We start from the raw sequence: 16,346 nt of genomic DNA on the forward strand, positions 1-16,346 counted from the left end.
TCTGATGTGCCCCCTTTTACTCTGCATCCCGGAGTCTGCCGGGGCTAACGAGCCCGGGAGATCACGATGGTACCTCTGGCACAGGAACTCAGCCGCAGAGGTCTATCCTACCCGCACTGCTTTCACTCTGCCATCACTTTATCAGTGAAAAATTATTTAAAAACTTCGTCCAAAGTTTCATCAAATAAGCCACCTGGAGAAAGGTGTCAAGTCGTCAGCCAAGGCAGAGTTCAGAAAATGAAGGAAAGAAAGGAAATCCAACTTACACAAGGCTCACAAAACCAGTTATCTCGTTTTTGGCAAGCAGCTAGATAACACTCTGGACATACTTCGATTTCATTCATCTGTAAAGGAAAAATACGTTAGAATGTACCATCCCAGGGACCGTACCTCTGCAGGCCCTCAAGAAATGCACGATGACATTGGCAGATAAGCTCAGCTAAACTAAGTCCCACAGCAGGGAACAGCTTGGAGATTAATCCAGCCACTTCTCACCAACCCCACTGCCTCCACCTAGCCCAAGCCGCCACCATGCCTCTCTGGACCAAGTCTCCCAGCTCCACTGTGGTGCGTGCCCCACACAGACACAGCAGCCAGAGGCCTCTTCCACAAACGGATCTCATCTCGTCTGGATAAGGCGTCTCTAACCACCCTACACCAGTGGTTCTCCACGAGGGCAGTGCAACTTCTCCGGGAACACTGGGCAATGTCTGGAGATATTTTTGGTTATCACAACTCGGAGCAGGGAGAGTGGCAACTGGAATCTATCTATGATGTACAAGGACAGTCCGTGCAGCAAAGAATTTTCTGCCTACGAATGTCAGTAGTGCCAAGGTTGAGAAATAACAATGACATCTAAACTCCTGACCAGCTCCTTCAAGGCCTTGTGCAGTCTGGCCTCAGCCCACCTGTCGGAGCTCCCCAACCTCTTCCAGCCACACTGGCCCCTGCTTGCCACACTCAACTTCGATGCGCCTCTAGTCACATGGCCCAGAGCAGTTAGTTAATACCACGTTGCCCTACTTTGTTTCCGCTGACAACAATCTGAAATTCTAGAAGTTACCTACGGTCTTCCTCCCTCTTGAGAAAGTACCCTCCCCAGAGTACCACCACACCTCAGAACCAAGGGCCCTGGGAGCTCCCTTCTGAAGAAGGATCTCCATTCAGACTCCACCATCTACTAGCTCTCTGTAACTTCAGGAGCAGTTGCTTATCTTGTCTGAGCCTCCATTTCCTCATCTACAGAACGGGGGTGAGTGGGGCCAGCCTGTGGCGCAGCAGGTAAGTTCACATGTTCCGCTTTGGCGGCCTGGGGTTCGTGGGTTCGGATCCCAGGTGCAGACCTATGCACCACTTGTTAAGCCATGCTGTGGCAGGCATCCCACATATAAAGTGGAGGAAGATGGGCACGGATGTTAGCTCAGGGCCAGTCTTCCTCAGCAAAAAGAGGAGGACTGGCAGCAGATGTTAGCTCAGGACTAATCTTCCTCAAAAAAAAAAAAAAAAAGAATGGGGATGAGAGAAGTACCTACCTTTCAGGACCATTATAAAAATTGTATGAGATAAATGTAAAGCCCCCAAGTGACTCAGTAATGAATACAACAAGTAGCATTTCTCAGAGATTCAGAGCGTGCTGCTGTCACTGTAAGTTCCACAGGTATTAACGCATTTACTCTTCAACCCCCTCTGAGGTAGGACTGTTGTCACCCCCATTTCACAGAGGGAGAAAAGGAGGCCCCAGGGAGTCAAGTCACCTGCCCCAGGTCTCAGTGCGGCAAAGTGGCAGGGCTGGGATCTGAACCCAGGGAGTCAGGCTTCAGAGTCCACAGGTTCCACCCTGCCCGTAGGGGTTGCTGGTATCTTCCCATCATCGTCTGACTTGATTTTCTCTTATCTCCTGAATCATGCAAGGTGCAGGACACCTAGCAAGTGCTCCATTATTATTTATAATTAATTACTTATGATTATGTAATTTATAATTATGATTAATCAATTATAACTGACTGACTTAACGAGCCAAGGAATAAATGAGTGAATGAACAAATGAATGAATGGTGGAATATATTTCCTTCTTCTACTCACTCTACTCCTGGGCTATTCCAAAGGTACTGGGCAGAACAAACTGATAACATGAGGTCCAGGGCAGCCCTGGCCTTGCAGCCCACAAGCAGCAGTGTGTTGCCGAGAGGTGGATTCAGAAATGACAGAACAGTGTACCCGGGTTCAATACACGCCACCTCGGGGCAACCCCCAATGAAAAGCCTCAGCTTCAGCTCCCACATCCAGGGAAACAGCGGGACAACTCGCCCACACAAAACTCCAAATCGCCAGCGAACATCAAAAATAGTCCATCACCACTTGTCATCAAAGAAACGCAAACCAAAATCACAGTGAGATGCCACTGTTTTTACTCATCACATTAAAACAGAGATATGTGTATTTTTAAAACCAGAACTTCCAATACTGCAAAGGACACAGAAAAACTCCCACACTCGTCCACTCCTGGTTACTGTATAACCTGCTACAGCTTCTCCAGAAGACAATCGGGAAATAACTACCTAAAGCCGGGGCCGTGTTGACAGCCTCGGACCTGTAGCTGCTTTTCTAACTGTACTAAGGCAATCATCAGAACAGCCATGATAGATTCTGTTCGTCCTGTGTGCTTAATTACCCGGGAAAACACTCAAACTAAGTGAAAAATGTAGATTACAAAACTGTCTATATAAGTATGTAGGCATGGACATATCCTAAGATATCCAAATGTTTTCTTTACGAATGAATGAAAGTGCACAGACAGGCTGAAGGCCATTCCAACTCGGTGTTTTACTTGTACAATGTGGGGTCTAATAAAGAAAGGCTCCTTCGTACCATCTGTGCCACCAGCCTGTCCCACAACCACTAGAGCCTCAGGGCACACAGCCCGGCAGGTTCATTTCATCCACACCATCAAAACGCGGGCAAGAGGACAGACTCTCCAGGACAGCTGAGTCACTTTACAGTCAGGACCTTTCCCCCAAATAATGTCCAAACCCAAACAGCTTCTGCAAGAAGCCTGAAAAATTTCCATCTCCCTGAAATCAAGGCTAAGGTAAGGGTGTTTTATAACATACTGGGGTCCCTTCTTGGTTACTTTTACTTTCCTTGAAGAGAGGGGATGCTGTCTGAGCCTCAAGAAATCCCGGCATCACCACGGCGACCCGCTGGGAGATTCTGCGAATGGAAATTCCAGCCACCACAACCTCTTACCCTGGACACATTTAAAACAGGACAGTGGGAAACACATACCTCATGCTCACAGATTTTGATGACTACCTTCGCTATTTGCGTCAATTTGTGATTTCCTAAGGGAACAAGAAAATAGGATTAACTGAAATGGAAAGACCCAGCCTTGGGACTATACTTTCTCTAACAACCTTTTCACTTGCTTTTCCCCAGGATCAAGCTTTTAAAGGCTAAAAACCAAAGGATTCTGGCTTCTAATATTGGTTCAAATTATGTGACTCATCCCAAAAATGTTGACCAATCTTTGGTGTCAAAATGTCATCATCTCTGAAACAGAGCAATTCGTGTGGGCTGACCTACAGTTCATGGTTTAACATTTGAAAGACGCTTTCACATTCTAAAGGCTCAAATTAGCAGAAATGAGCCTTATTCTATCCAGTGTCCCAAACTCCTACCCAAGAGGGGAAAGGGGAAAGAAGACATTTAATAGAGTAGCTCTGGTGTGCCCAGTGCTTCGAAATACATTTTCTTGTGAACTCCTCAAGAAGCCACAGGAGGAAGCAGGTATAAATGCTCCCATTTCATTAATGAGTAAGCCAAGGCTCGAAGAGTCATCGCTTTTGAGACCACTTAGCTAATGAGTTGAGGGAGTGACCCCAGATCTAACCCTAAATCCCTCACCTTTGCACTAAACCAGGAGAAGATGGTCCAAAAGCCAGGCTTTCTTCAAAAGCTATTTTAAGAAATTATGAATTTGTTGGCAAGAAGATTTCACATACACACACACAAATATCTAGATTTCTGGCTCGCCTTGAACACCCAGATCTGATAACTCTGAATCCAATAAACCACCGGAGCGTCTAGTGGCGGCCCCTCCAGACCGGGTAGGAGTTCCCCGCCCTGCACCATCTCTAGCTCTCCCCATGGCCAATGGACATCCTGGCTCCTGCTGATGTTTTCTTGCACCTGACCTCGTTCACCTGTTCATACGATCTGACAGGCTTTGCTGTATTTTTGAGTTTATAATCTTCACACGAATTCTCAATGCCTAGTGACTCTCTCCCCTCCCCGAACCCCTAGCCCTGCCACTGAGTTCACAATGCAAAACATCTATTTCAGCAAACATCTATCCATTCATACAACTTTCCTTAAACACTAGCTAAGTCTGTGCTAGACCCAAGGGTATGCAGGGAACAAAACACGGTGTCTGCCCTCAAAGAGCTTACATCCTGGTGAGCAACTCAAACAAATAAAAACAGTACCCTCCAGAAAGTATGATAAGTGCTGCCATGGGAAGTACAGGTACTGTGAGAGCCCCAAGCAGGAGCACATACTATGGCCTGGGTCACGAGGGAAGGCTCCTCAGAGGACGGACAGGCTGAGAGAGAAGGATAAGGAAAAGTCACCAAGGCAAAGAAGGAAAGAGTGTTCCAGCAGGAGACAAGAGGAGGGAAAGATGACAGGAACAGGATGGGGCAGGACACTGAAAGATCCACCTGGCCAGAAGGTAGACAGAGGATTGTGGGAGAATCTGGGGCAATGGGAAAGGTGCCACGAGAGATTTTAATGGAAATCTTCCTCCATTCTGTCCAGATAGCTCTATCCTCTAAATCCATGAAAACACAACTGACAAAACTTTATCGAGAATGCAAAGAAATCCGGCAACTCAATAATGAAAACACAGGGGCCAGCCCAGTGGCGCAGCAGTTAAGTTCACATGTTCCACTTTGGCGGCCCGGGTTCACTGGTTCGGATCCCAGGTGCGGACATGTCACCGCTTGGCAAGCCATGCTGTGGCAGGTGTCCCACATATAAAATGGAGGAAGATGGGCACGGATGTTAGCTCAGGGCCAGTCTTCCTCAGCAAAAAGAGGAGGATAGGCAGCAGATGTTAGCTCAGGGCTAATCTCGCTCAAAAAAACAAAAATAATAATAATGAAGACACAAACAACTCAATTTTTTTAAATGAATAAGATATCTAAATAGGTATTTTACCAAAAAAGATACACAAATGACTAATAAGCACATGAAAAGATGCTCAATACCATTAGTCACTAGAGAAGGGCAAATTAAAACCACCATGACATACTATTTCATATCATCAAGAATGGCAAAAATTAAAAAGACAGACAACATCAAGTATTGGCAAGGATGGAGAACAAGTCAGACTCTCACATACACTGCTGGGAAAAGTGTAAAACGATACAACTACTTTGCAAAACAGTTTGGCAAAATTCCCCACGAAGTTAAATATAAACCTACTCAATGATCCAGGAATGTCACTCCTAGGTATTTACCCAAGAGAAAGGAAAACACGTCCACACAAAGACGTGTACAAGAATGTTCACAGTGACTTTAGTCTTAACAGCCAAAAGCTGAAAACAACCCATCAGCATCAATAAGGTGAATGGATAAATAAATTGTATGTTGACACTAAAAATCACTCAACAATACAAAGAAACAAACCACATGACACACATTATGTGGATGAATCCCAAAGATACTGTGCCGCAGGACAATAGCCAGACACGAGAGTGTAACCTCCGACTCCATTTATATGAAATTCTAGACTATGTGAAAGTCATCTACAGTAAAAGAAAACAGAACAGGAATTCCTTTTAACGGTGGTAGATTTGCTGGAAAGGGCACGTAGGAATATACTGGGTGATGGAGAGTTCTAGATCTTATTTGGGCTTGTGATTACATAGGTGGTTACACATATGTCAAATTCATGGAATGTACATGTAAAATCTGAGCCTTTTATCGTACGTAATTATTCCTCCATTAAAATAAAGTTTTTGAAAAGGACAGGCAGCAGTGCCATACGGCCGAAAGCCACTGTGGATGTCAGCTTATACCTTAAAATGTACACAGCACTGCCCCTATTCACACACATTAGCCATCTATACACAGCTATTCTCAGCTATTGGCCCTGATGCATGAAAACAGAGCCTGATTTTTTATGAAGGCTGGGAAAACGGGCAATACACACAGCATCTTTTTAGGAGTCATTGCAGCCACTCACCCCCGTTATAAATGATGCAGTTGTGCAAAATCCACTTTGCATCAGCCAGAAAAGCTTCTGTGCAGCCATACATTTTCTTTTTAGCGTTCTGGGGAGAAAAGGGAGAGCATAACCATCAGTGAGTCTATACAAGCCACAGCCCATCACACCTGCGTCCCCCACATAATTTTCTTAGCAGTCATTTGCCAAATTAATTAATGCTTTTATTCGTTTCCCAAGATGCTATTGTATTTGAGATCTCTAACTATAAAAAGGCACTCGTTGAATTCATCACACTAACTTGAGTTTTCTCATCTTACAGCAGCTATCATTTATCAAGCAGCTTATTCCAAGGAGCCAGGATATTATATGTACTTATGTGTTTACTATTATTTCTAATGGTCTCACATAAGCCGCATGATTAAGAACTCAGCAAAGCAGCTATTATCATTCCCACTTGACAGACAGGGAAATTGAGGTATGGGAATGTTAAGGAGCTGATCCAAAGTTCCAAATCTATTCACTTATGGAGCCAGGATTCCAACCCTGTCTTTTTTGAATGTCTTCTTTTTTGAACACCCTAAGGGTGCATGCAACTTTCCAAAGCAGGTCAGATTTACTGTTCAGGGGTCATCCGTGCAGACAATAGGAAATAATGTTTTCTCCACATCCACAATTTTCTCGATCCACGTTTTGATGCCAACAATTTGAAAACTGGCACCAGGACGACATGCACAATCTGAAGGGTTACAAGTGCAAACTTTCAGCGTGGAATTTTAGCATGAGTTTTTAAAAGACCTTCAGGCATTAAAGAAATATCCTTATCAGTAGCCTCAGCCACATCTTTATTACTAATCTGGAGGTGTCCCAGATACTTCATTTTCTCATCTTCCTTCCTGCTGCTCTCATTAGCACCTCCAGAAGAAAGAGAAGAGGAGGTAAGGCTCAAATCAATCAAATCCCTAATTCTTAGAAGCTACAACTTTTTCAGGTAAAAAGCTGGAATCACTAGCAGTAAGTGGAGCCAAGCAGTGGATTCCAACTCTCCATTGCAATCCTCGGAAGAATGTTACAGGAGAAAGGGGTCAAGAGTCCTTCCATCCAAATGAAAATGGTGCAGGGGAAAGGCAGAGAAACCATCTAACTTGAGATGGGGCAGAGGAAGTGAGAGAGGGTCTTTAGGCATCTCGACAATTGTGGGCTCCTCGATGGAGGCCAACCTTTTCCAAGGTACAAAGGTCCATGGGATGGAAGATGTACTCCGCGTAGTCGGGATGCTGTTCCAAGGGAACAGGCTTCTGGAACGCATCTGTCTATAAAAGAGAGAAAAGATGCACACACACAGGCACAAACCCATCATTACTATGCAAGACAAGGTGTTAATACCAACAAAATACTGGAGAAATGGAGACCACTTTTCAGACAATCCAGTTCTAAAGGTTTCCAAAAAAGAATGACCCTGGGGGAGCCGGCCTGGTGGTGCAGTGGTTAAGTTCACGTGCCCCGCTTTGGCAACCTGGGGTCGTGGGTTCAGAAACCAGGCATGGACCTAACATACCACTCATCAAGCCACACTGTGGCGGCTTCCCACATATAAAATAGAGGAAGATTGGCACACATGTTAGCAACAATCTTCCTCAAGCAAAAAGAGGAAGATTGGTAACAGATGTTAGCTCAGCACCAATCTTCCTTGCAAAAAGAAAAAAAGAAAAAGAAAAAGAATGACCTTGGGGAGCTGCAGATTGAATCACCTTCTAATTCAGCCTGGTTATCAATAATCATGGGGGTATTCTGGTTTTATTTGTTTTGTTTTCAATAAATATCCAAACAACAGGTCCTGTCCTCTTACATGAAGATGAATAAGAATAAAACACTATCCGTCACTTTAGACCCGAACTCTGAACGAGCCTTATTTACACTGCAAACGCCCATAATCAAAGCCAACTGAGGGTGAAATTTGGCTACTTCTAGAGATGACACAGCAAGTAAAGCTCCCCTAAGTGCCAAGACAATTTACCCCATGGGGAAAAATTTTAGACAGTGAGATTTTCCTCTTCCTTTGAGAAGGCAAATTACCTTCAACACAGGGACTGTGTAAAATGTTTTCATTTGGATCCATGGTTTTAGTTTAGTTTTGTTTTGTTTTTTTCCTTTCCTCCCTCTCCCCACAGCCCCCAGTACATAGTTGTATATTCTAGTTGTAAGCCCTTCTAGTTCTGCTATGCAGGACGCCGCCTCTGCATGGCATGATGAGCGGTGCCATGTCTGAACCCAAGATCCAAACCGGTAAAACCCCGGGCCGCCAAAGCGGGGCACACAAACTTAACCACTCGGCCACGGGGCTGGGCCCCTGGATCCACGTTCTTAAGTCCTACTTGAACAAGCTCAAAATGCAAGGCCTGGTCTCTTGATGGGTGGTGTTCACTTATCAATAAAAATATCTAGAAGATTTAATTAAACTTCAAATTATACTCAAGCAAGGCATCTGACGGGGTCACCATGTACAGTCATCAGAGCCTTCTTTCATCCAGCATGAAAGTGTGGCCGTTTTAAGTTAAAAAGATGCTTCAACAAAATCCACAACTTTCTGCCCCGGTTGATTTCCTATCAATTTATGTGAGAAATTAACGCCTTCTTTGATTTTTTCCTTTTGCTTTATAATTCTGCAGTGTGGACCAGACTACGTGTATATTCTTTTTGTCAACAGGCTAAGTGCTAGCTGCTGGCGACTATCAAAAACAGGAAATAATTCCTTATCACTCAACACCAAAATGACCCCACAGTAAAAAAAATTGTAATTTTTGTTTTAACCAAACTGAGGCTATACACTTTTGCTCCCACTGACTGAGATTCTGTTAAAGACACAAACAGACTCCCAATTTAGCAACACCCAGTTGGCACGCTGGCTTTTTTTTCATCGTGATATCAAATTTCAGAATATAATCTCAAAACTAAAGCTTGTTTCTTTAAGGAAATTAAATCACTAAATGGAAATGAAGCTACTAACTGCCCTGAGATTCTACATTTCTGTCTATTCATTTGACTTAGAAAGCAAATGATGAAGAATTTCCCAAAGGGTCACCACTAGCCCATATGGTGCCTCCGTGCAAATCAGAAAAGGAGAAGCCTACCCCTCCAGTTTCTGTAGGAAAAATGTCATAATATGTTGACTATACTGTCATAACATTTTATTTTTACTGCCAAGGTATTTTGCTGCCATCTTCCTGAAAATTGCCGCAAAAACGAAAACCACCATGGCTGTGATTTCGTGACTGGGCCGCCTGGGAGGGAAACCACGGTGAAACGCACCGCTTGCCAGCTGAAGGGGGCAGCCCTACCCTCGCATGCGGATTCTTCTTAAGGGGTGAAGGCTGCCCATCAAATCCCCTTTCACAGGTGAAGGAACTACGTAAATTCTCACCCTTTATGGGATCTCACCAGTTCAGTTTTACTCGAAGTTTCCATCAGCAGACTTTGATTATAAATAAACTGGGTTATAATCAGCTTTCTCATTAAAATGGAATTTACTAACTCCCATGGGAAAGAGCACAAAACTGCCCCTTCCCCCAACAGGGTATGAGGTTTCACTTCACAACCAGTCAGAATTTTAAATCGCCATCAGCTTTCTACTCTATGTCATTTTTTGACTCAGCTCCTCAGGGACACAGAGCACTCACCATAGAGTTAACGGAACGTCATCATATCTTATGTTTAATTTACAGATATCTGAATTCAGGCACATAAGAAGGACCAAAGAGTAGGCACAGGCTAAGGCTGAGGCTACACAGAACAAGAATGTTAACAGACCAAAAGAAATGTCACTATTTCCATGTACATTTATACCAAGAGGAACTTCCTTCTTACCCCTGGCTGTTTCATTTTCTGAATGGCAAACTTGAGCAGGTAGGACAACTGTTCGATGGTGAGCATTGTCATGGCTTTACTCTGGGTCTCGATGCATTCTGCCACTGTAATCTTCTACAAGTCAAGAATCACAGAAACGTCCAGTTAGAAAGAAAGTCACTATCCGTGTACTTATTTCCCTTTTCTAATTTTCCAGTAAGCTTACACACAAAAAATAATTTCCATCTAAATGAGACAAGTTGTTTCTCTCCAATCTACTTGACTATGTACTGGATCAGCGGATAAAAACTGGAAAGCACACCAGTCTATTGATTACCTTATTAAGAAGTATGTTTAGCTCACGAAGATGACATAATCTGAAAAAGGTGTGGGTAGGAGAGGAACTAAAAAATCGTCATTATTATAACCTTAGGTTTCAAGAATGGGATATAAAAGGAAAGGCCACTGATGGCTTCAGGGTAATCTCTTCCCACAATGAATCAGCCACTTGACTTGATCCTCTTAAGGTTCTGGGCTATCTTTCCGGAAACTGACAGGGCATTAACTCAACAACATCACTGATGGAAGGGACAGTCTTCCCTGTAGAAAGAATCCAAAGGATGCTAGGAGACTAATAATAAGTATGACTTCATTCTCTGTCACCACGGATATGAACCCACTCAGGACATTCTGGAAACCTACATGAGAAGCGTAGTCTAGCTGTCTATCTCCATGGGCATAAATGACATTTTGTAAGGGAAAGTCCCCTCAAAGAAGAGCCCCAGAGAAATATCTGAAACCGGATTCTGCTATGTAAATCTGATACTGAATCTCAGAGGCTCAGAATCTTTATGTAGCAGAAACAACAAAAATAGCAAATTTTGACGATGTCAGGAAACTCTTTAACCATCTGTGTAGGAAGAGCTGAGAAAAGTTTTCTCCAATTAACTTGGATTGAGTTTCCTTTCTTCATTATCTCTGGATCCTCCAAAAGGAATTTGCAGACGTATCTGATTGGTTGTCGAGGAAAAGGGCAACACGAGAGGCACTCAGACGCTGAGAACAGTACACGACGCCCGTGTCTAATGGCTTAGCCACCAGAGCCTGAAAGAGTAGTCTCCCAGTTGACAGGCTCCCCAATTCGCCCCTGGAAGAAATTCGGGGCTCTAAATCTCAGACGGAGACATCTGCTTGTTTGAATTTCAGTCTGTTTCCAGGTAACTATCCGTGGCAGACACTTGGCTCGCCTGCTCAACTGTCATTCACCTCCTCTCCCTCCACCCCCGACCCCTTCCTCCTGGCTGGCAGTGCCTGGTTCCCACAATATAGACTAAAAGTGCCAGACAAGCATTTTCAAGCCTTTTTCGCCTCGGGACTCGTGATCCAATCCCCACCAATGAGCCCAAGGGCAAGTCAGCTGGAGGCCAACGGGCTAAGTCCTTCTGCTCAACAAAAAGGGAAGTGAGGAGACAACGCTGTTCTCTCAGGAAGATTTTTGTTCAGCCACTCGTGATAAAACCCCCAGCAGCCATCTTACAGCCATGAGGAACACATCGCCCTAACAATGAAATGGAAAGAGTCGAGCTTTGAAAGAACTCTAGCCTGGCCCTGCCTCTGGGTCCTCTCTACACATGATAATAAACCCCTATTGTTTCAATCGCCTTTCATCAAGATCTATTACTTGCAGCAAAAGCATCCTATCTGAGCCACTATCTTTTTCCCAAAGTTATTAAATAACTGGGAAGGGTTGGTCAAGACAAAAGGAAATAAATGAAGGCTCTAGTTCCCACACGAAATGAAGCAGAATGAGGTCAGGCTCTGAACAAGAGGGCATCGCTGGGCAAAGCGTGTCCTACACATCTCCCCATCTAGAGTCCCAGAGAGAAGCAGCAGCCATCTTTTGTGATTTTAGCAGCAGAACACCATTCAAATGTCATCATCACATTGATCTGATGTCTAATTTCTTTCCATATAGTTCTTATTTTTCTCCTTTCTCTACACAAAGGCGATGCCACAGACGCTATCCTATAGCTTGCTTTCTTCCCACTAAAGACATCTGGGAGAGCTTTCCATTTCACACACAGAAAGCTTCCTCGTTTGAGATCTAATTCCAATATACCTTTGAATCCAAGTGACATTCCACATTAAATTATTCTGTAGGTGACATTCTTATTCTCAACGTTTGCAGAAGCATCGTAGTTGGGAGTCAGCCAGAAGAGAAGACAGCTCAGAATCGTGGAAGCCGCAATAACTGGTTTAATGAAGAGTGTTTAGGCTACACCCATTCCGGTCACTGTCCCTGTGCTTCTGCTCGGGGGTCCGTACTCGCGCTCCCTCCACCCGGAACGTCTTCCCCATGGCCGCGTGGCTCCCTCCTCCCCTTGTTCAGGTCCTCCTCACATTTTAGCGAGGCATTCCTGGACCTCTTCACTTAAAAAGGAAACACCCTGCACGTCCCTCACTCCCTATTCTTCATGTTCAATTCATTTTCTCTTCTTCTAAGAGAACACTCTTCTTCTAACATGCTGTATATAATTTCATTTATTTGGGTTTTTGCCCTTTTCTCCTGAAGAGAGATATGTGATTCATGCTTCTTTTTGTTCTCTGTCGACTCCCGAGCACCTAACAGGCACTTGAGAAAGAGCTGTTCCACGAATGAGAGCATCAGATGGCAACCACTCAGAACAGACCACCACAACCAGTCTTCCCAGCTTGGCTACCGACGAGGCTTCAATGACACAGGCGGAGACGAGATCCAAGAAAGCAAAAGGCAGCGTGAGGTCTTTTCAAAATATGTGCACTGTTCAAGGTTCATAAGGAAACTTCTGAAATGTTCATCACAGGAGAATCAGAGAAGGCTGCAGATCTCAAAGTGACCCCAAGACCCACGAAGAACCGAAAAGAACATTCTGTGTGACTGTGTTCCTGAGAGCCGCAGTGCTGAATGTCGGTCCAAGAGGAGGTGAACAGGACAAAGCAGGTCGAGGCAAGAAATTTCTCTTTTCCCTATATCTGGGTTATTTGAAAGATTAAAAATAAAAGGAAGAGAGAGAAAGGAGAGGAAACAAGGCGAATAATGCATTCAGTCATCAAGAACTAACCTCACATTCGGGACAAAACCAGTCCCCCTCTGGTTCCGATGTCAGTCTCAGACACTTAGCGTGATAAACCCGGGGACAGAGCTCACAGCAAAGGACTTGGCCTTCCCGGTGACAAACCCAGCAGTAGAAATCATTTCGCCCATCCTGCGGTACAACATCAACAGGGTCTGTGGTGAGTGGCTGCTTCATATAGTAAAACGGACCATGTCTTAGTTCTGACTGAAATGTAGGCAAGAAAGACAGGTTCGGTTTCAAAACAAATGTGCATTCTCAAAAGGAATTTGAACAAATACATCAATAACAACAAAAGAAAATTACAGCATTTCAACATTCATTACAAAGCCATCTTGGGGGACTCTACTAAAACACAGAGTTTGCAGGTTGTTAGATAGTAAGAGATTTTTCTTTCTTCTATTTGAAGAGGCCATGGATGGAAAAGCTGGTGTCTAAGAGTTAACAGGCAGCCCTGGCAGAATAGCACGATGGCCGCGACCCAGGCATCCCTGGGTTCAGGTCTCAACTCTACGAGCTGGGTGATCCCAGGCAAGTCGCTCAACCTCTCAGCTTCATTTTTCTCATCTGTAAAATGGGGGTGACAACACCTAAGTTCGTGGGATTGTGGTTGGGATTGAACGGGATGACATAATGGACGCATTCAACACAGTGCCACCATTACTAATATTGCTAATACGGTTAAGGGCCCAACGTGCAGAAGTCTAAACGTACAAAGCCAACAGAAGCACAGCACTTGCCCTGGGATTCTTTCAACAGCACGCAAGTGGAGAGCGGATCAACTGGACCTGAGCCACCAAAAGATGGTCATCTGTTTCTAAGTCCACCCTCAATGCATAAGGCACGTATGAGCACAAGAGGCTTCCTAAAGCCGGGATTCTCAGCCACAGCAGATCCCCGTGTTCACAGAGGAGCCCCACCTCCTGCTGAGAACCAACAACGGCAGAAAGATTCGATGAGTGGCCAACTCATGGGAGCCAGACCCCTTCCTATCCCAAAATATTGGCAGAAATGTTTCCCTAACGATACTCTGTAGAAATCCAGCAAAGGCACACTGCAACACATACAATTACTCAGAAGAAACTCATTAGGGAAATGTCTATCAGAAATCAATAAGAAACCCCGCTTGGAAACACGAGGAAGTCAAAATGACCTGGCAACTGGCTGTGTGACCTTGAGAGAGCTACTCAACCCACTCTGAGCCTCGATTCCACGGATTACAGCTCAGCTACAACCACAGCACCTACCTTTGAACAAACTTCCTTGTAGAACAAGGTTTTTTTTCCCCGTCCTTCAGTAAAACATTACAATTTCCTCCAAAAAGATCTTATATATTGGTTAGAGACTGCGTAATTTTTGTTGATACTGTGAATGGGATCTTTTTCTATTATATTTTCTAAATAGTAATTGTTGGTACATAGAAATGCTGTGAGATTTTTAATACTGACCTCATATATAAACAGTTCTAATAGTTTCTTGATTAAAAATCTTATCATGTCAAATTAACATCAGTTTCATCTGTTCATGTCTAATATTTTTACGTTACTTTTCTTTTTTCCTTATTTTAATGGCTAGGACCCCCAGGATAAAGGCAAAGAGTGGCCAAGATTGCAGGCGTTCATGACTCCTCGTTCCTGGTTCTTACTACGAGGTTTGAATGTTCTCACAATGCCTGCTATTTCCACACTCCTTGAGAAAGAGCCCCACAGACGCTTATTTAACAGATCTTGTTAACCAATCCTTTCAAGCCTCCCCGTTTTCATTTCTACTAAGAAAATAACTAAGACTTTTAAGAGTGATTGCATAATTCTTGAGCCCAGTTATTTCCCTGTTTCAGTACAATGTTTAAGATAGAGCACTCTGCTTGGTTTCCAGAGGGTGACATCATTGTTAAAATATTCTTTCCATGTTACGTTTTTCAATATACTGTTACACACACCATCTTCATCTTACCCTCACAGCCACCCAGAGAGGTACTCAGGGTACATAGCCCTAGTCTTACTTGACAGATGAAAAGACTAGGTTAAAAAGACTTATCTGATCCCTAGGCCCAGAGCAAGGCCTCAAACCTGGGTCTCCCAGCCCTTTCTCATGTCCCCATGCCCCATATAACATGATGCTGGATGCAGAAGAGATTCTGATGATTAAGGGACCCCCTCAGAGAACGCTCTCTGTAGTTCAAAATAACTTCTGCTTAATGCAAAATGCTGGAGGGAAAAATCTGAAAATTAAAAAGACAGCCAGAGGGGCTGGCCCCATGGCTGAGTGGTTAAGTTCGCGTGCTCCGCTTTGTCAGCCAGGGATTTCGCCGGTTCGAGTCCTGGGCTTGGACATGGCGCCACTCATCAGGCCATGTTGCAGCGTCCCACATGCCACAGCCAGAAGGACCCACAACTGAAGTGTACGGCTATGTACCGGGGGGCTTTGGGAGAAAGGGGAAAAAATAAAATCTTTAAGAAAAAAAAAAAAAAAGCCAGAAACATAACAGAAGGGCATGTGAACAGAGACCAGCATCTCGAGCAGGGTTCTCAACCTTGGCACTGAGGACGTTTGGGCCAGAAAATTCCTCATTGTGGGAGCTGTCCTGTGCACTGTAGGAGGTGTAGCAGCTTCCTCGGCTAGAGGCTGGTAGCACCCCCATGCACAAAACTCTGACAACCAAAAATCTCTCCAGATATTGCCTAATGTCCCTTGGGGGGCAACACTGCCTTTAGTTGAAAGCCACAAACGTAGAGGATCTATCTGCCTAGGAAAATGGTTGAGGTTCTTTGGAGGGAGGGGGGCTTGGTAGAGGAAGAGAAAGAGGAAGGGGGGAGGGGGAGGAAGAGGAAGAGGAGGAGGAAGAGGAAGAGGGGGAGGAAAAGGAAGAGAGGGAGGAGGAGCGGGGGAAGAGGGGGCGGGAGGTGAAGAAGAGAAGAGAAACTCCTATTGAAAGGTAAACCACACCTATCGGGCAAGCAGAACTATTTCTAAGCTGGCAGGGTCTTCCAGGATGGTTCTGTGGCTTCTGCAGGATGGCAGTGAGCCATATTCCAGTGCCTGACTCCCTTTCAGGAAATTAATAACAGGATAGGAAGAGTCGTTAAGATGTAAATGAAACTGGGAGAATCAAATACGACAGCTCATCTCCCGAGCTGGCAACCCAGGTCCTTTTCAATAGAAGC

At 44.5% G+C, this 16,346-nt stretch overlaps 1 protein-coding gene across 50 annotated transcripts in view; it reads right to left on the bottom strand.

The window, feature by feature from the left end:
* ZMYND8 (zinc finger MYND-type containing 8) overlaps window positions 1-16,346 on the bottom strand; it is a 116,713-nt gene that overhangs the window by 59,568 nt on the left and 40,799 nt on the right. For 26 of the 50 annotated variants that reach the window (XM_070247906.1, XM_070247913.1, XM_070247915.1 and 23 more), the window contains 6 exons: window positions 13,171-13,314; window positions 10,091-10,204; window positions 7,447-7,539; window positions 6,248-6,335; window positions 3,286-3,341; window positions 267-344 (listed from right to left, as the gene is read on the bottom strand). In XM_070247906.1, coding sequence (XP_070104007.1) covers window positions 267-344; window positions 3,286-3,341; window positions 6,248-6,335; window positions 7,447-7,539; window positions 10,091-10,204; window positions 13,171-13,314 — 573 coding nt within the window. Of the gene's footprint in view, window positions 1-266; window positions 345-3,285; window positions 3,342-6,247; window positions 6,336-7,446; window positions 7,540-10,090; window positions 10,205-13,170; window positions 13,390-16,346 lie in introns of all 50 variants that reach the window. The other 24 variants (XM_070247878.1, XM_070247914.1, XM_070247897.1 and 21 more) reach the window with 1 other exon arrangement.

Source organism: Equus caballus, chromosome 22, assembly GCF_041296265.1.
Source record: "Equus caballus isolate H_3958 breed thoroughbred chromosome 22, TB-T2T, whole genome shotgun sequence".
In the NCBI taxonomy this organism is placed as follows: domain Eukaryota; kingdom Metazoa; phylum Chordata; class Mammalia; order Perissodactyla; family Equidae; genus Equus; species Equus caballus.